We start from the raw sequence: 21,030 nt of genomic DNA on the forward strand, positions 1-21,030 counted from the left end.
AGGATTTGACGTCCCCTGGGGACTTTTAGGACTAAATGGAGGGGGGGGGAATGCTGAACTTTTGAAATATTACAAGGTAAACAAAGCCCATTTTTTATGCCTCGTTCAATGTGCATTCATGGGGGACCATGCATGCTTCACTTGTTTCTTTTATGACCCCCCCCCCCAGCTTGTATAAATATAAAACTTAACAAATAACAAAAGCCTCCTACATTGATGATGCACATAAAGTATTTAGTTTCGGAATTTTCAGAAGCCCTTTTTAAAATTCTGGAACATTTTTTGAAAGCCTAACATTTTTTGATGGTTATGTTGACTAACATTGAACAATCTTTTGCCTTCTTTACACACGTTATTATAGGTTAATGAATTTTCTTTAAGTAAATGGTATATTTTTCTCACTTTTTAAAAAATTTTTCCTTGTTTTATTCATTGTACTATGATAGTAATAAGAATGAATCCCTTTTATCTTTTCCAATTTCTAATGCTTTTAATATTTAATTCTATTTTTCTTTTTATCTAGATAAAAGTTTCTACCTTACTTGATTCCATAAAAGATGTACAAAATGTGGTAAATATAAATGGAACTCAATTAATTCGGCAGGTATGTAATTTAACTATTTAATTTCTTATTCGATGAAACATTCTTTGATCTTTAAGGATTCATTTGGAAGGGGTGGAGGGTGGGGGAATCATTAATTTTCTCATTGTATCATCCTTACCTCATCTTTATAGAATTACATTTAAATGGATTTATTCATTTTTAATATTGTTTGTAATTTTATGTGGCCAGTTATACTTGTTTTGATCGAGTTTTTTTCAACTATCCCAGGTTGTGACTGATCAACTCAAAGGACTTGCAAACATTGTTGTGAAAAATGTGGATACTTTAATTAACAATGTAAGTTTCACTTTTTTTAAGTTTTGTTTTTCCTTTTCTGTTCAGAATTTCAAGAAATATTACAAGGTAAACAAAGCCCTTTTATCTATCTTTTTTTTTTTTGTATTCTCCAAACTCAAGAAATCATGATTATAATATCATTTTCCGTTTTTCATAAACCTGATTTTATGTTTACAGAGGATTTAAAAATGTTATTCTTTGTCAATATGATTTGTGAATATCTACATTAATTAAATCACAAGAAAAATGTGTTTCTTGATTTTACTTTTTTCTATTAAAACATAAAATACGTTTTTAAACTCTAAAAATAATCAAATTACTAAATTAAATCAATTACAATGCATTTAGATAAGCAAGTCATTGTAATCTTTCATTGAAAAAAGAATGAATTACGTTTTAAAAGAAAAAGTAGGTGAAACAAAAATGAAAATAAAGATTTTCTGTTTAGCCTTGCTAGTGGCAACTGGTACCTAAAAAAATAAGGCAACTTCCGAAAATCATCTGAAATTAAAAAAAAACTTTTTAAATGTGAAGAGGTTAAAGTAAGGTAGGAAACTTTTTTTTTCTTTAAATCTCAAAAGTTATTTTCTTACTGAAATTTTTTTCTTTAATTATCAAGTTATTTTCTTGTTGAAACTTTATAGATTGTATTTTTTGATAAAATCAGCAATTCATACAATGAAAGAAAAACTAATTTTCATTATTTGTCACTAAAATCTGATTATTTCATATTAAAAATACTTTTTCTAATCTTTCTATGTGTCAGTCCTGGATAAGGTCATAAACCCCATCTGTTAGAGCTCACAATAGATTAACTCACAATAGGGCATACTTCTCAGTTATCACTCCTCCCAGGTCCACTCTAACCTCAAGTAATGAAACCTATTTAGGGTCTTGCCTATGGGTTAAATAAACCTTTGACTGTTGAAAGGATGTCAGAATATGGCAACTGATCCCCTACAGAGAGTAGAAATTTGTCAATGGGGCTAACTGTTGGCCATGGGTGGTTACTTGTAATGCCTGAGGACAGGTCCTGTTGGTTAAGCAGATGATAATCCAGAAGCAAAAAGGACATGGTTTTCGCAACACCACTTTAGTCCTCATTTGAACCAAACAGGTGGTTGGAGATGCCAAATCCAATCATGTCATGTCCATCATTATATCCTTTGATAAGAGTCAATTACTGAATGGCACCTTGGCTGAAATACTCTGAACATTCCTGCCAATGAAATTGAAAGAATTCAGGTGCTTGTTTTTTTTTTTTTTTTTTTTCTCCATTAAAATCAAGTAAGGTAGAAAAGATTTTATCAAAAACAAAAAAGTCCAACTAATCATGGTAAAAGATTTACAGAATAGGTTTTTACTACAACCAACACACAAAGAAATCATAAAATGGAAAATATTTGATAGCATAAAAATAAAAACCTACTTTAATCAACATCTAAAAACGTCAAAAGGAGTTATAAAATATAGCAATGGTCAAAAGGAGTTATAAAATATAGCAATGGTCAAAAGGAGTTATAAAATATAGCAATGGTCAAAAGGAGTTATAAAATATAGCAAACGTCAAAAGGAGTTATAAAATATAGCAATGGTCAAAAGGAGTTATAAAATATAGCAATGGTCAAAAGGAGTTATAAAATATAGCAATGGTCAAAAGGAGTTATAAAATATAGCAATGGTCAAAAGGAGTTATAAAATATAGCAATGGTCAAAAGGAGTTATAAAATATAGCAATGGTCAAAAGGAGTTATAAAATATAGCAATGGTCAAAAGGAGTTATAAAATATAGCAAACTCCTTTTGATGTTTGCTATATTTTATAACTCCTTTTGACCATTGCTATATTTTATAACTCCTTTTGACCATTGCTATATTTTATAACTCCTTTTGACCATTGCTATATTTTATAACTCCTTTTGATATTATAAAATATAGCAATGGTCAAAAGGAGTTATAAAATATAGCAATGGTCAAAAGGAGTTATAAAATATAGCAAACTCCTTTTGATATTTGCTATATTTTATAACTCCTTTTGACCATTGCTATATTTTATAACTCCTTTTGACCATTGCTATATTTTATAACTCCTTTTGACCATTGCTATATTTTATAACTCCTTTTGACCATTGCTATATTTTATAATATCAAAAGGAGTTATAAAATATAGCAATGGTCAAAAGGAGTTATAAAATATAGCAATGGTCAAAAGGAGTTATAAAATATAGCAATGGTCAAAAGGAGTTATAAAATATAGCAAACGTCAAAAGGAGTTATAAAATATAGCAAAATGTTGAATGTTGAGGAAAAAAACAAATTAATTGAATCAAGGTGTAATGGATATTAGGAAAAACTGAAAAGCTATTGGGATAAACATATATAGACTTATTTTCAACACTCCAAATACTCCAAGCAAAATCAAAATAGGATATTTTAAAATAAGGGTTGAAAAGAACCCCTCACATTACTAGGCATGTCAAAAATATAAACACCACCAAACAAGATGTGCAAAACTTTCAGTGTGCTTGGAGTATTTGGAGTGTTGAAAATAAGTCTATATATGTTTATCCCAATAGCTTTTCAGTTTTTCCTAATATCCATTACACCTTGATTCAATTAATTTGTTTTTTCCCCAACGTTCAACATTTTATAACTCCTTTTGACGTTTGCTATATTTTAAAACTCCTTTTGAAGTTTTTAGATGTTGATTAAAGTAGGTTTTTATTTTTATGTTATCAAATATTTTCCATTTTATGATTTCTTTGTGTTTTGGTTGAAGTAAAAACGTTGATGATATCTTTGTTGATGAAGACATTGTGTCCGCATCTTGAGCTTGAGAACATTTAGCTCGATTTGGACTAGAATTTAAGGACCCGGAACGGCTTGGGGACGACACATGCTTGCTAGGACTGACAGTCTTAAGAGAGTGCGGTGTCCTGCGCTGGAAAGGAGGGAACGCAATCCTTGAAATTCCCAATATCATAACATGACGGACCGTATTAAGCTCGTAAGGCATGTCCCAGTTTGTGCGTGTGGTATGAGGAGTAATAAAGAGAAGAGCTTGTTCAGTCACAAACGACTAGAACGACAAAGTGACAGACTCCTTACTCTGGCATATTATGTGTGAGACTGCAGACAGTAAAGTGGAATGATCCAGCTTGTGGGGACTGGTGCATGGATAACTGGGAACTGAACGTATGGGTCGATGCCAGCACACTAACAATTGGAGTGGCATTAGAAAGAGATGGAACTGTGGTGGAGGATGCTTGTTGGCTGGGACTTGAGAATGAGGCACAGCATATTAATCTGGCTGAATTGGATGCCATGTTGAAAAGAATTAACTTGTCGCTCCTGTGGAGACGAAGGTGCTGCACATAAAGATTGATTTTGCATGTGTACATACCGGGGTGTCGGATACTCTCAGTGGGAAAGCATGAGTTCACACCAAGGCTGTCAGAGAGATGTTCATTAGAAGACAACTAAATACCCTCAAAGAATTGGTGAAGGAATATAGTCTCTCAGTAGATATGACATTGGTTGTGGCAATTCACAATATGGCCGATCAATTAGTGCACATACCACAGTGATGGTTCAATGCCATGAAGAAAAGATGAAGAAGGATGCAAGACTGGAGCCACTGATAGGTGCAGTGCATATCACTGAGCTGGACGCAGCCCAGATCATGACCATTTACAAAAACAGTGGACATCCAGGAGTGAGACACACCGCTTATTTCACTCAAAGACAAAAAAACAACAGTTTGGCAATACGAACGTGTGTGGAATGCCAATCTATAGATCCAGCACCAGTTCACTGGGAAAAAGGAAAACTGGAGGTGAGCAGTGATTGGCAATGGATATTACACACTATGGTGCTTACCATTTCCTAACTATCACAGATTGTGAGCTGTCGCAGTTTTCAGTGTAGAGGTAATTAGCATGGTAGGACTTGTTGGCAACTATAATTCGGCAACAAGAAGTGTCTTTTTTTAAGTGTCCCACCTCGCAAACTACTGACAGATAATGACACAGCCTTCTGCAGCAAAGAATTCAGGATGTTTACAGATGAATGGGACATGAACTTGAGATTTCACTGTGCATATGCCCTGGCTGGGAATGGCATAGCAGAGTGATGCCATCACACTGTAAAACTGATTGCAACTAGAATGCACTGCTCCATATCAGAGGTGGTCTACTTGTACAATTTGATTCCAAAAAAGGAAGTCATTTTTTACCTCACCAGCCAATGCTATATACCGGTACAAGGTTTGGGTGAAAGGAATTGATGTTATGCCACCAGTAGCAGGCCTCAAGCATAGTCCATACCAAATTGGAGACTATGTGCGTGAAGGCACCAGGGAGTCGTTATGTCAGGAGGTCAGATTTGGGCATATAAAAAGTCAGTATTTCTTTCATTGTTTGTTGCTTCGGAGTCAATTGAAGTCAGTCGGAAGAAAGACAAATTCCCAAAATGGGAAGAAAAAAATGATTGTTGTTTTTTGTGTGCTAGGACGTTGCAAAACAAAAGAACTTGTTTTTGTTTTGTTTTTTTTTGCTTGAACATTTAACAATTTCCGGCAGTTCAAAGGAAAACTTTAATTTCAACACTTCAAACCGATGAAGAAATAACAAAAAAATTCAACTAATCTTTAACAGAGATAACAAATATACAAAAACAACCAGCAAGGAATAAAAACTAAAGAATTATCCCATTTAATCGATGGTATGAGAAAATGGTTGCTCATCAAAATAACAATTATTAAATACTCAATTACAGAAAATAACAACACTTGGAGGAAAATGTTAAAAATAAGGATCTAACAGAACAAAAGTTGCAATCAAATATAGAAAAATACTTCCACATAAATAAACTGAGTGACTACCACTTCCCTCCCTCACTTAGAAAAAGGCAAAGGAGATACTAAATATTAAAACTCAAATCTCAATCCCAAAAGGAAAAAATAAATCAGAAGTACTGGAGGTTATGGAAATATAGAACCAGGTCCCCACAGACAGAAATAAGAAATTTCTCATTCATGACTTAAAAGATCTTACAATAAAACATATCTATATATCTTGTTATATAATTATAGGGAAAGTTTAAAGTTTTTTATAGAATATTTAAAAGTCGAGCACGCATCATCCGTATTTGTTATTTTACGCTTGTTTTGCTTTTTTTAACTTGTCAGCGAGGAAGTTTGAAAGTGAGAGAATAACGAGACATACAGAGAGAAAGAAGGTGGGGAAGTACAGAGAGAGAGAAGGAGTAGACATGAACAGAAAGGGTCAGTCAACCCCAACTATAAATAACTACGACGACAATTTACGTTTGCTGACATCGCAGTAAACACACTCGGAATAAGGCCCCCCTCCCCCTCTCCTCTGCCGCAGTGGAGGAACAGGAAACGGATTTTTTGGAGCCCTCTTCCTCTTTTGGGGTTCGACCAGCGACGGAGTTAGACGCATACTGCGTGACTCTCACCAAACGAAAGAAATTGCGAGAATTTTCTGTGGATGATGCTTGCTTTATGTGATAGCAACACAAAAGAGGAATTGCGGCCGAAGTGAGAAACAAACAAAAACAGGACAATATACCAAATGCGCGTATCGGCAAGCAGTAAGCTACCTTTTTGCTATTTTCTCTCTCTCTCTCTCTCTCTCCTTTACCCTCGTCCGTCCACGCTGAACATTGAACTTGATATAATGGACATTTTCTTTGCTTTATAAAATACGGATGTTTTCCACTCGTCTCCATTAATTACATAAGAAGAGAACAGAATTCCCTTCCCAAAAAGTCCTTCATTTTTTTGCTATTTTATTCTGTATGTTTTTATTTTATTTTCTCATCCCCTATCCTTTAACTAATGTTAGTCCCTTAAATGAAATTTATAAAATTTCATTTTGCGTTTGTCTCGTTATTTCAGGAGTCCTGCTGTCCTGTATTTATTTTACCGATGTCCTGAGACAAGATATTCCATCCCCCTCCCATTCACCTCTTTTCGTCATTTTTTGTCTTTTCTTTTTCTATTGTTGCGCTCATTGGTCTCTCGCTGTTCCCAGTGTATTCCGATGCGTAACAATCTATAAAAGTGAAAGTGTTTGTCTATCTTTTCTTACACTGTCAATTTTCAGTCTACAGACTCGAAATTTGATATACAGGGTACTGAGATTTGGGAAAATCTTTGTAATCGGTTTTCGGCCAGAAATTTGTCTGTTAAAGGGTCAACGATTTGACCTTTGAACACTCTACCAAACTCCTCCGCCAATTTTGGGTCTAAACACTTGAAATTTTAGATATAGGTTCCTTGGACAGAGATCTAACTTAATAATTTTATTTGAGCCCAAAACAATAAATTTTAAGGGGTCATAATAGGGGTCAAAGTTAAAAAAACATTTGACTGCTTCAGTCTCTACCAAATTACTCAGACAATTTCTGGTCTAAACATTTTAAATTTTATATAAAGGGTATTCAGAGATAGGGCACGCTTTTTAATCGGTTTGGGTCAAAAATTTGAGCTACCAATATATAAATGTTTGCCTGTCTGCCTAAAACTTTCAACAGAGGCGATGGTTTTTCACAAGATCAGTATCGTTTTTAAGCTTGACCTTTCAGACGACAAATATCGAAAAATTGGCATTAATTTCAAACATTTAAAACATTAATTTCTTCACCTTCAACTGGGCACCTTTCTACTGGGAGGGGTCGCTTTTTTCGCCAATATTGTCGAAAGTCATCCCCTCTTTTCAATTGTCTAGCCTACGTCACATTTGGTTTGGCGGTGGTCATAACAGCAAAGACGTCACGTTTTTCTTCCCATTCTTTTCCTCCTTTGCAGTATGAGTTCAAGCCTGCCTTCCTACTACCACTTTTTTTTTTTTTTTTTTTTTGCTCAATGTACACCTCCAAACACCCGGGCAATGCTGAGCTGAAATGTTAGTTTAGCATAAAATTAAATTATGAAAAGCTTATCTCCAGCAGTTGTCCCAAAGAAAGTCACTTCAAAGAAAAAAATAAACAAAATAAATATAAATCATAGCTCTTGTAATTAGAATAGTATTAACAGAAGCTCAGAAAGCACTTACATTGTGGTAAATAACAAAATACTACAAATCTCTTTAAAAATAAATTTACAGCCAGTTGCCTTATAAACATCTCTTCATAAAAATAATCTCACCACCGAAAGATAAAATTAATGAAACTGAAACAGTTTAAACTTTCCTTACCCCTTATTAACGCTAATGACTTTAACAGTCATAATTAAATTTGGAGAAGTAAAGAAACCAATGGAAAAAGCAAAATCATAGAATCAAAAAAGTTATAAGCCATACACCTGCATCACACGGGTTCATATACTGTATTAGATCTCACATTATGTGATCTCCACTATTCACATAGATTCAAATAGGAAAATACACAAAAATACTTGTGGTTGTAACCACTTTCGGTGTTTTCTAAGATGTTAGAATTATTTGTACTCAAACTTTGTAAGGTAATTTGCATAAAGCCACTTATGCAAATTACCCACTATTACTTGGAGTTGCTTGCAACAATAAAAAAGAAAAAAAAAAGATTAACAGCGAGCACTTCTCAGAAATTACCCTCTTTTTCTGCAACAAACAGAAACTCCTCCAGAACAACTGTTTTGGAAACTTTAACCTTTACTTGTAAATATACTTTATTTTAAATACAAGAATTTTATTGTGTTATTCTTTCTCAAAATTAACCAAGTTGTTCGGATAACAAGGAACCAAGAAAAGAGAGGCGCGTTAGAAATAAAAAAAAATTTCTAACATATTTCCAAAACAGTTAACATCGTGGTATTCGCATCCATAACATTTAATATGGATAACCAACGAGGAATGAACCTTCTCCAAGTGATGTTACCTCAAGTTATTTCAAGGATGGATACTCCACAAGAGAGAAATTATTATTCTGGATCCAAACTAACGGTATACTATGACATATTCAAAAAACTTTTATGGAACATACTTACTCGAGTTTTATAAAACGTGAATTTGGGACGTTCAAAACGTACAAAAACTCTACCCGATTGGATTAAAAACAAAATTATTTTATTGCACTTGTATTCAAATTACGGTACTTATTCATACCTACTAAAATAAATGGCTATTAAGGAAGACGTCACCATGGAGGGAACTCTTAAAAACCTTCTGGGAGAAGAAAAACCCGAGGATATGAATATTGAAATGATACGAGAAAAATTACTGTCTTTTAGACGAAACCAGGCTACACATAAAAGAAAAGTAACAATGTACTTTAATAGCCTGGAGACCATGTATGACAATTCTACCCTGAATACTTCCCTGTGTAAAAAACAGTTAAAAGCCATTGATGATGAAGTGTCCAAAATCAATTATTGGAATGAGGTAATTAAACCCTTTTCACAAAGGGTTGATTATAGTATTAAAGACGAAGAAGCCTTGAATAATGAATTAGATAGTCAAGCCGAATATGTTTTTATCTTAGTGAATACAGACAAATACGAGGACTATTTAACCAGTAAAGATGACAAGACTCCTTCAACCTTGTCTATTGAAGAAACTTTAAGTGAGGGAAAACCTCCTCCTTTGAATTGCAGCACTTTTTCGGGAAATGGAAAGGACGAGTTCGCCTTTCACAATTTTTTTATTCAATTTAACAATGTGATTGATTCTAGAAGGAAATTGTCAGACTCAGCTAAACTGTCTTATTTGGTCGGTTACTTGAAGGATTATGCCTTAAAACAAATAAGACATTTGTCAATAACCGATACGAATTATAAAATTGCTTTAGATTTATTGAAAGAAGAGTTTTTAGATAAAGCATATATTATCGACGAAACATTAAAAAACATATTAAAAGCTAAACCTGGTGAGAAATATAGTCCAGAATATTTGAATGTTAAATATTATATATCAAAAATAAGGGCCTACTTATATGAGCTAAAACAATATGAAATTGATTTTTTGGAAGAGGGTTCTTCTGGAAATATTCTAATTAGTCACATTATTATGACTAAACTTCCCAAAGTAGTTGTTAAAGAATTAATTAATAAAGTTAATAATAATTATCCCAACTTAAAGCAAATATTTGATAACTATAGGGATATTTTAAAAACTCTAACTCGGACTTTAACTGTAAAAAATATTGCTAAGGATAAAAAAAATTTCAGTAGCTATGACTTTAAACGTAGTTTTAAAATAAACCCAAAAGATAAAGTACCAACGGTACAAAATTTCAAAGTACAAGCTATAAAAAAAATCCGTGTGTAAGCTGTGTTCCTCGGAAGGACACTACTTCGGAAAGTGTAAACTTATCCTAATTATGAGGCTAAACTAGCAAGAATCTTAGAACTGTCCTTGTGCACCAGATGTGCTGGTTCAGGTCACAATGAATCAGAATGCTATGGAAAAAAGGGGTTCTTAAAGTTTCCGTGTCTCACATGTAAAAAAAAAGAACATTTAACTTCTTTGTGTCCTACTCAAAAGGCTGTTCAAACAAACTTGTGTTACGCCTTGAAAAATACGGACACTTGTAATATGTTACCTACTATGACCCTAAATTTAAAATGTGGTCATAAGCAAAGACAAGTTAGGTGCTTAATAGATTGTGGCAGCCAAAGATCTTTTATAACAAAAGAAGCTGCTCTAGCATTATCCCCAAATTATAATGAGTTGTTCTCATCAGAGCATGAGATACATAGTTATTTAGGACGGCAAGTTAAGAAATTTAAACAAATGTCTACTGGTGTAAAATTAAGGAATAGAATGTTTTTTGTTCCGCTATTGGTAGACGAAAGCATGGATATAAATTACACAATGCACGGAATGAAAGATGTAATTAATAAATTAAAATTACAGGGTGTAAATCTGCTTGATGAGTCCTTTTACTTAAATAAAGAACTCGACACTATTGAAATAGATATGCTCATGGGGATAGACATAATTCAATATCTTTCCTTTTCCATAAAAAAGATAGGGGGTGGTTATAACTTTATCATAGATGATAGGGTAGCTCCTATTGGAAACATTTTCAATTTTATCAGTTCAGCCGAGAGAAATGACTTGCTTAACACTCAATTAAAACCAATAAAAAAATAAAACAGTAATTAACCTAATAATGGATCCCCTTAAATCTTATTTCAATCCCTTAGAGAATATTTTATCCGACAGTGAAGTAGACAACGGCTTAGAAAATCTCTTTAGTCTTGAATCTATGGGAATAAGGCCCAATGATCAAGAATCTATTTCCTTTGACAACAAGCAAATAAGTAAATTTAGGGAAGGAATAAAACAGATCGATGGGCAAGTTCGTTTTTATTTGCTAAATCTAAATTGTCCCCGTTAAGGAAAGGTAATGAACTTAGTGCCCCTACTTTGGAACTAATGGGAGTAATACTGACATTAAAATGTCTTCCAACATTAATTGAAACTTATGAAGATATTCAGTTTCAATTTATTAACATATGCGTGGGTGCTCAAGTAGTTTTAAATTGGTTAATCACAAAAGAAAGTAAAGTAAAATCTAAATTTGTTAAAAATAGAATATCCGAAGTAAATGGATTAATAAAAGCTCTTGAGGATGAATTTAAACTACCAATAATGTTTCACTATGTTCATACAGATCAAAATCCGGCTGATATGTTAACTAGGGGAATATCTTACAATAAATATTTAAGAAATAGAAAATTATGGTTGGAAGGACCAAGTTGGCTTACCAACGAATTTAAAAATTGGCCTAAATACCCTTTAATGAGTATTTCACCTGACCATAAGGGAACAGTAAATGTTAATTGTAATCAAATAATTAAAACAAAAACTGCCATTTTGGACATTGAAAAATATTCTGATTACAATAAATTATTGAGAATAACAAGTTTATTGTTCAAACCGTTTTGTAAGAAATAAAATGGTGTCCATCCATTGAAGAAAGCAAAAATGTACTGGATAAGGTTAATACAGAATGAGCATTTCTTCAAGGAGATTGACTTTTTGAAATCACAGGACAAAAGTAATAAAAATGTCCCCACTTTGGTTTCAAATTTAAATTTATTCATAGACTCTGATGGAATTTTGAGATCTCAAGGGAGGATAAGCAAATGCCTATATTTCAACTATGAAGTATATAACCCTGTGTTATTGCCTAAAAGGAATAAATTTACGTCTTTATTCATTAACTATTGCCATGCTAAGGTGCAACACATGAGAATAGGTACCACATTAAATTATTTGCGAGAGCAAGGTGTGTGGATTCCCCAAGGTTTGACTGTTGTAAAGGCAGAAATAAATAATTGTTCAACCTGCAAAAAGTATAATGCTTTGGCTTATAAATATCCTAAAGTTGTGGATTTGCCTAGGCATCATGTCAATTTAGTGAAACCTTTCAATCATGTGGGAATCGACTACACAGGTCATTTGTGGGTAAAGAATGAAGTGGGTGGAAGTGCAGTAAAAATGTTTGTTTTAATATTTACTTGCCTTAACATAAGGGCAGTCCATTTTGAACTGTTACCCGATATGTCCACCCGAAATTTTATGCTGGCCTTTCAGAGATTTTGCAACATGTATTCTGTAACTCAATTTTTATACAGTGATAACGTTAAAACCTTTAAAAAGGCAGGTTGTATTCTTGAAAGTTCTCTACAGTCAAAGACGTTTCAGGAAGAACTAGAGAAATTAGATATCCGACATATCAAAATCCCTTTATATTCTGCATGGGTTGGTTCGGCTTGGGAGAGATTGATAAGAGTTCTTAAGGGTTGTCTATTCAAGGTCATAGAATAGAGGTAGGGAGTGCTGGGTCGAAAAAAGGTCACATCTTCAAAATCTGGTGGGGACCCCCTCAAATCAAAATATAAGGTGTACCTAGGTCAAAATCGAAAAAAAATTTGAAAAAAAAAATTTTTTCATCTGTTGGCGGCATTTTTTAGATCTGGGGCTGGTTTTTCAAGAAATATGTGTCCGAAATGTCAATATGAGTGATTTCAAGGCATAATTTTGCTTCTTGTGTATCTCCAATGCCCATTAATGGATATAAATAGTTTCAAATGACACAGGGTCATGTATTTAAACAGGTTTTGTGGTATTCTTGGTCAATTTCGGTCAAAAAATGGCCAAAATTGGCCATAAATTGGCCGAAAAACAGGCAAAAATCACAAAAACCATCTTGAGTCACATAAATTATCCTCGTCCACCTTTATAAAGGTATATATTGCTGTAGATACCTAAAATAGACATTGGAGTACGATTATATACAGGTCTCAGATCTTTTTGGGCCTTTTTTGAAGAGAAATAGACCAAATTTTGACCCAAAATTGCCAAAAATAGGACGAAATTGCCAAAATCCTGTTCTCGGTCACTTAATCGATCCTTGTTCATTCCCAATGGATATGAATGACTTCAGACACACATATAAGGCAGAGAACCATGATTATTGACAGGTCTTGGGGTCTTTAAGGGCAATTTTAGGGGTGAATTTGGCCAAATTGGACCTAAAATTGCTGAAAATAGGCCGAAATCAACATAATCCCATCCTTTTATGATTTCCAAGTGCTTAACAGACTTAACAAAAGTGACTCAGATATACACTACAAGCACTACAATAATCCATCAAACTTGGCTGCAATCTCTTTGTGGTTGTGCAGTGTGAATTGCATGTTTCGGTCCGAAAGAACATCCCAGTCTCCGTTGATTTCGCATTCGACAATTTGATCTGCATCGATAGTTTGCTTATCATCTGGGTTTGATCTATCTAAAGCTTCAACAGTATGCGCTTTACAAAGAGTGTGAAGGGGAACGTGCTCCGAATTCAACTCACGAGCAATTTCAAATTCTATTTTCAAGTTTTTTTCAACTGAATCAGTCATGATGATTTTTTCTTTTTCCCACAAGTCTTTAGCCGTAACTGAGATGTTAGGATCTTCTGGTATCACCAAAACTGCTAGACGATGGAACGTCTCGACAAGCAGCTTCACTATTTGCTTTCTATCCTCGTAGGCAAAGAACAGGGGACGGAGCGAGAACCTTTTTTTTTCCAGAGAAATTGAATATAATGGCTGGCCATTCACCATCAATTTTACATCGTGATGTTGTGTCATAATGTAAGTGGCACTTCAAATTGTCGGAGTTGTTATAAAGAAAGTTGGCAGCAGCAGATTTGGCTTGAATTGCCATTATTTGTTTGTAATCAGTTATTGTTCTTGGTGCTGGCAAAACATTCTTATAACCTTCCCAATCTGATTTGGAATGGGGCATGGGTTTTCGATTTAACTTGGCCTTCTTTTTACATGGTGCTTCATCATCTTCAATTATTTCATCACTCACTTCTGGGGGAGTTGAAGACGTGCAAGGAGAAGGATTAGCTTTGTCTGCCTCTTCCTTGTTCAAATAAAAATCATGTCCATACAGAATTTTGCAGACTATTTGAACAGCTAGAATAGCTTTTTTCACTGAGATTCCACACTTCACACTGACTTCCACACAAACTTTTTTGATGGCTTCAGTGCAGTTTCGAATCTTACGAATCTCTGGCTGGGGTATGAAAGACTGGTCTGTTTGTGACGCAGCATCAGCGCAATCTACAAGAACTCGAACCAGACCTGAACGAGTCATGCTAACTCCTTCTTGACTGTTCTTTTCACTACCTACTGTAGTACTGTTGAGTGTGTCAACCACCTCATCCATGATGTATGAAAGTTCATCCTCCATCATTTCTACCTCAGCTGCTTCTTTTTGTCGCATGTCCTCCATCTCTTTTTCAAACTCCTCGTCTACTTGTGTCAAGTCGATTCCCCAATTTCGATTCATTTTCAACTGATCATAGTAGAATGTCTTTTCCACTGGAGCAAACTTCTCAGGATCTACCGCCATGCCTTTGATGTTGAAGAGTTCGGAATGTTCCTTCTTAAACTCAATCTCTGCACGTCTTTTCTTCTTCTTGCTGGTTGTAACAGCATTGTAGTATGACTGCAAAGATTTGCGAATCTTCTTCTTCACCGATTTCGCAGACAGAACATTAGATGCGGAGAACACCTTCGACCAGGTTATCATTAATCCTTTGGCGCAATCTGACACAGCTTGTTTTCTGAGTCTAGTCTCTTTCTCTTCAGTTGGTTGTCCAGATGGTGCGACTTCAAGAATTTTAGCAATGACTTCATATTCTGAAGGAAGAACATCACCAAAAGAGAAAGTTGTGGACTGCTCTGCAACACTACTCATTCTACCGGCTGACTCTTCAATACAATCCTGAAAGAGAAATATAACTGTGTCAGGATATTCAAAATGGACCCAAATAAAAATATGAATGGACCCAAGGAGAAGGAGATTTCAACTGTGTGCTATGATTATGATAAAAATAACATAGCAAGGAGACTCTACATTTCAGAGTCTCATTTTGAACTGACCAAATAAACAAAACAACTCCTTTCTCAGATAACACTGCAATGTTATCAATCATTCGATTCTACTAGTACTAGTCCCCAAGCCCCTTGGGAAACTAGTTAAATAACACTTACAATTTTTGTATGAAGCTTTGTAAGAAACATTCTTATGTAAAATTTACCAGATTTGGAACACTGGACGATTAAGGGTATTTCTTTCCGCAAAATGAATGACATCTAGGGTATAAATCACCGTGAAAATTGTGCTAAAATCCCGATTTTGTACTAAAAATGACTTTTATATGCTAAAATAAAACTCAATTTAGCTATACATTGTGTCATTCCTATCCTAATTCATTGACCAAGTCAAAAGAAGTGAAAATACCTAAGTTTCAACTGCTATTTCTTATCCCTTCTTTTGCAAAGATGGGTAAATGGGCGTTTTTGGGCCCCCGGAACCTAAAAATCTAAAAAATGGCGCCAACAGATGAATTTTGATTTTTTTTCAAAATTTTTTCGATTCTTACCTAGGTTTAGTGCATATTTTGATCTGAGGGGGTCTCCACCAAAATCTGAAGACCCGACCCAGTACTCCCTACCTCTACATAGAAAGATCTAGACTTAGCTATTTTGAACTTTTAACAACATTGTCAAATATTAAGTTGGCTATAAATTCTAGACCTTTAACTTATAGATTAAGCTCTCCTAATCTTGAAATTATAACTCCTAATTCCTTTTTGAGAATATATGGGAATTCCTCTTTAGTTCTAAAATCTGAAGAGGAAGAGGTTTGGCAGGAAGAACCTGACTCAAACTCATTAAATAAAACTTTAAATTTTCAAGAAGAAATAATATTAAAATTTAAATTATTATGGTATGAAAGCTATTTGCTAAGTTTAAGAGAACTTGGCAGGAATATTTACCAAAATAAATGGGAAAATAGAATAAAAGTAGGGGATGTCGTATTGATCAAATCCACGACTAAATCGAGACCCTTCTGGATGCTGGGCAAGGTTTTAGAAAGAAAGGGTTTGACAATAAAATACGAGCTGTTAAACTGAAGCAAGGTAATGAACAATAGAGTATCACTCCATTTCTAACCTATACCCTATGGAAATATCATGTCCCCAAGGTAATACTCGAATGGAAGAACCTATCAGTAAGCCTTTCCAAAATGATTCTAGTGAAGGACTTAATGATAAAACACTGCAATTAGGCAATAGTAATAGCAATGAAGTGGTGTCCAATCAACTCAGGACTAGACCCAAACGCAAAGCCTCTGCCAAATTCTATCAAATGATGAAAGATAATATTGATTATCTGTAATAATTAAACAAATTCAACTTTCCTATTTAAAAAAAAAAAATTGTTCTTGGCATTGAATGATCTAAAAAGGTTGATACCAAAAAAAAAAAAAATCAACCATCCAACAATTTAAAAAAAAAATGGAAAACAAAGATATAGAAAAATAAAACGGCAAATTATTTTTTTATAAACTCTTTATATATATTTCAGAGACATCTCTCCTTCTGTTTTTATTGCAATAAACGTATTGCAATCTTCTTGGAGGGAGTGTGTTAGAATTATTTGTACTCAAACTTTGTAAGGTAATTTGCATAAAGCCACTTATGCAAATTACCCACTATTACTTGGAGTTGCTTGCAACAATAAAAAAGAAAAAAAAAGATTAACAGCAAGCACTTCTCAGAAATTACTCTCTTTTTCTGCAACAAACAGAAACTCCTCCAGAACAACTGTTTTGGAAACTTTAACCTTTACTTGTAAATATACGTTATTTTAAATACAAGAATTTTATTGTGTTATTCTTTCTCAAAATTAACCAAGTTGTTCGGATAACAAGGAACCAAGAAAAGAGAGGCGCGTTAGAAATAAAAAAAAATTTCTAACAAAGATTATCAAAATCATTGTGGAACTTTCAAAAACTGAAGGAAATATAATATACTAACATTTAAAAGGAGGACATAAATATAAAATGACAAATGAAATAACATAGACCACGCATATTTCACGAAAACATTTCTACTGATTGCAAAAGAAAGCCTGCCTAAAACTTTCAACTAACATGAAGTCTTGGTTAAACTGCCAATTCAGAAATGCCATTCATACATACCATGCTACTCTGAAAATATACGAAGTAATGATATGCTTTTTTCTGTTAGGTTAAGTGAAAAAAAAAGAAAAGAAATTCTTACTCTGTATTTTGAAAACTATTTCAAAATACAGAGTAAGAATTTCTTTTCTTTTTTTTTTTTCATAAATTCACGATTCAAAAAAAAAATTCATATTCTCTATTGAGAAATATCCAAAAGAAAAAGAAAAAACTTCATATTTTCAATAACAAAACAAAAATTTATGTTTATAATTGAGATCATTATTTAAATAAAAAACAAAATTATATTTTCTATAATTAACTTCATTATTAAAAGTAAAAAACAAAATAAATTGATATTTTCTATTATTAACATCATTATTAAAAGTAAAAATCAAAATAAATTGATATTTTCTATTATTAACATCATTATTAAAAGTAAAAACCAAAATAAATTGATATTTTCTATTATTAACATCATTATTAAAAGTAAAAATAAAATAAATTGATATATTCTATTATTAACATCATTATTAAAAGTAAAAATAAAATAAATTGATATTTTCTATTATTAACATCATTATTAAAAGTAAAAATCAAAATAAATTGATATTTTCTATTATTAACATCATTATTAAAAGTAAAAATAAAATAAATTGATATATTCTATTATTAACATCATTATTAAAAGTAAAAAACAAAATTATATTTTCTATAATTAACTTCATTATTAAAAGTAAAAATCAAAATAAATTGATATTTTCTATTATTAACATCATTATTAAAAGTAAAAATCAAAATAAATTGATATTTTCTATTATTAACATCATTATTAAAAGTAAAAACCAAAATAAATTGATATTTTCTATTATTAACATCATTATTAAAAGTAAAAATAAAATAAATTGATATATTCTATTATTAACATCATTATTAAAAGTAAAAATAAAATAAATTGATATTTTCTATTATTAACATCATTATTAAAAGTAAAAATCAAAATAAATTGATATTTTCTATTATTAACATCATTATTAAAAGTAAAAACCAAAATAAATTGATATTTTCTATTATTAACATCATTATTAAAAGTAAAAATAAAATAAATTGATATATTCTATTATTAACATCATTATTAAAAGTAAAAATAAAATAAATTGATATTTTCTATTATTAACATCATTATTAAAAGTAAAAATCAAAATAAATTGATATTTTCTATTATTAACATCATTATTAAAAGTAAAAATAAAATAAATTGATATATTCTATTATTAACATCATTATTAAAAGTAAAAATAAAATAAATTGATATTTTCTATTATTAACATCATTATTAAAAGTAAAAATCAAAATAAATTGATATATTCTATTATTAACATCATTATTAAAAGTAAAAACCAAAATAAATTGATATATTCTATTATTAACATCATTATTAAAAGTAAAAATAAAATAAATTGATATTTTCTATTATTAACATCATTATTAAAAGTAAAAATAAAATAAATTGATATTTTCTATTATTAACATCATTATTAACAGTAAAAATAAAATAAATTGATATATTCTATTATTAACATCATTATTAAAAGTAAAAAACAAAATAAATTGATATTTTCTATTATTAACATCATTATTAAAAGTAAAAACAAAATAAATTGATATTTTCTATTATTAACATCATTATTAAAAGTAAAAATAAAATAAATTGATATTTTCTATTATTAACATCATTATTAAAAGTAAAATCAAAATAAATTGATATTTTCTATTATTAACATCATTATTAAAAGTAAAAACAAAATAAATTGATATTTTCTATTATTAACATCATTATTAAAAGTAAAAATAAAATAAATTGATATTTTCTATTATTAACATCATTATTAAAAGTAAAATCAAAATAAATTGATATTTTCTATTATTAACATCATTATTAAAAGTAAAAACAAAATAAATTGATATTTTCTATTATTAACATCATTATTAAAAGTAAAAATAAAATAAATTGATATTTTCTATTATTAACATCATTATTAAAAGTAAAATCAAAATAAATTGATATATTCTATTATTAACATCATTATTAAAAGTAAAAACAAAATAAATTGATATTTTCTATTATTAACATCATTATTAAAAGTAAAAATAAAATAAATTGATATTTTCTATTATTAACATCATTATTAAAAGTAAAAATAAAATAAATTGATATTTTCTATTGTTAACATCATTATTAAAAGTAAAAATAAAATAAATTGATATATTCTATTATTAACATCATTATTAACAGTAAAAATAAAATAAATTGATATATTCTATTATTAACATCATTATTAACAGTAAAAATAAAATAAATTGATATTTTCTATTATTAACATCATTATTAAAAGTAAAAATAAAATAAATTGATATTTTCTATTATTAACATCATTATTAACAGTAAAAATAAAATAAATTGATATTTTCTATTATTAACATCATTATTAAAAGTAAAAATCAAAATAAATTGATATATTCTATTATTAACATCATTATTAAAAGTAAAAACCAAAATAAATTGATATTTTCTATTATTAACATCATTATTAAAAGTAAAAATAAAATAAATTGATATTTTCTATTATTAACATCATTATTAACAGTAAAAATAAAATAAATTGATATATTCTATTATTAACATCATTATTAAAAGTAAAAATCAAAATAAATTGATATATTCTATTATTAACATCATTATTAAAAGTAAAAACCAAAATAAATTGATATTTTCTATTATTAACATCATTATTAAAAGTAAAAATAAAATAAATTGATATATTCTATTATTAACATCATTATTAAAAGTAAAAAACAAAATAAATTGATATTTTCTATTATTAACATCATTATTAAAAGTAAAAATAAAAAAATTTATATTTTCTATTATTAACATCATTATTAAAAGTAAAAACCAAAATAAATTGATATTTTCTATTATTAACATCATTATTAAAAGTAAAAATAAAAAAATTTATATTTTCTATTATTAACATCATTATTAAAAGTAAAAACAAAATAAATTGATATTTTCTATTATTAACATCATTATTAAAAGTAAAAACCAAAATAAATTGATATTTTCTATTATTAACATCATTATTAAAAGTAAAAATAAAAAAATTGATATTTTCTATTATTAACATCATTATTAAAAGTAAAAATCAAAATAAATTGATATATTCTATTATTAACATCATTATTAAAAGTAAAAACCAAAATAAATTGATATTTTCTATTATTAACATCATTATTAAAAGTAAAAATAAAATAAATTGATATTTTCTATTATTAACATCATTATTAAAAGTAAAAACCAAAATAAATTGATATTTTCTATTATTAACATCATTATTAAAAGTAAAAATAAAAAAATTTATATTTTCTATTATTAACATCATTATTAAAAGTAAAAATCAAAATAAATTGATATATTCTATTATTAACATCATTATTAAAAGTAAAAACCAAAATAAATTGATATTTTCTATTATTAACATAATTATTAAAAGTAAAAATAAAATAAATTGATATATTCTATTATTAACATCATTATTAAAAGTAAAAAACAAAATAAATTGATATTTTCTATTATTAACAT

The 21,030-nt window shown here is 30.1% G+C and overlaps 1 protein-coding gene across 6 annotated transcripts in view; it reads left to right on the top strand.

Annotated features, from left to right (window-relative positions):
• Nucleotides 1–21,030, top strand: part of LOC145292005 (prominin-1-like) — a gene marked incomplete at its 5' end in the record, with an annotated part of 563,543 nt that overhangs the window by 380,246 nt on the left and 162,267 nt on the right. For all 6 annotated transcript variants that reach the window (XM_080137986.1, XM_080137989.1, XM_080137988.1 and 3 more), the window contains 2 exon segments: nt 524–604; nt 833–901. In XM_080137986.1, the coding sequence (XP_079994112.1) occupies nt 524–604; nt 833–901 (150 nt within the window).

This window comes from Euprymna scolopes, chromosome 13 (assembly GCF_053919585.1).
Source record: "Euprymna scolopes isolate OS-2025 chromosome 13, ASM5391958v1, whole genome shotgun sequence".
Taxonomy (NCBI): domain Eukaryota; kingdom Metazoa; phylum Mollusca; class Cephalopoda; order Sepiida; family Sepiolidae; genus Euprymna; species Euprymna scolopes.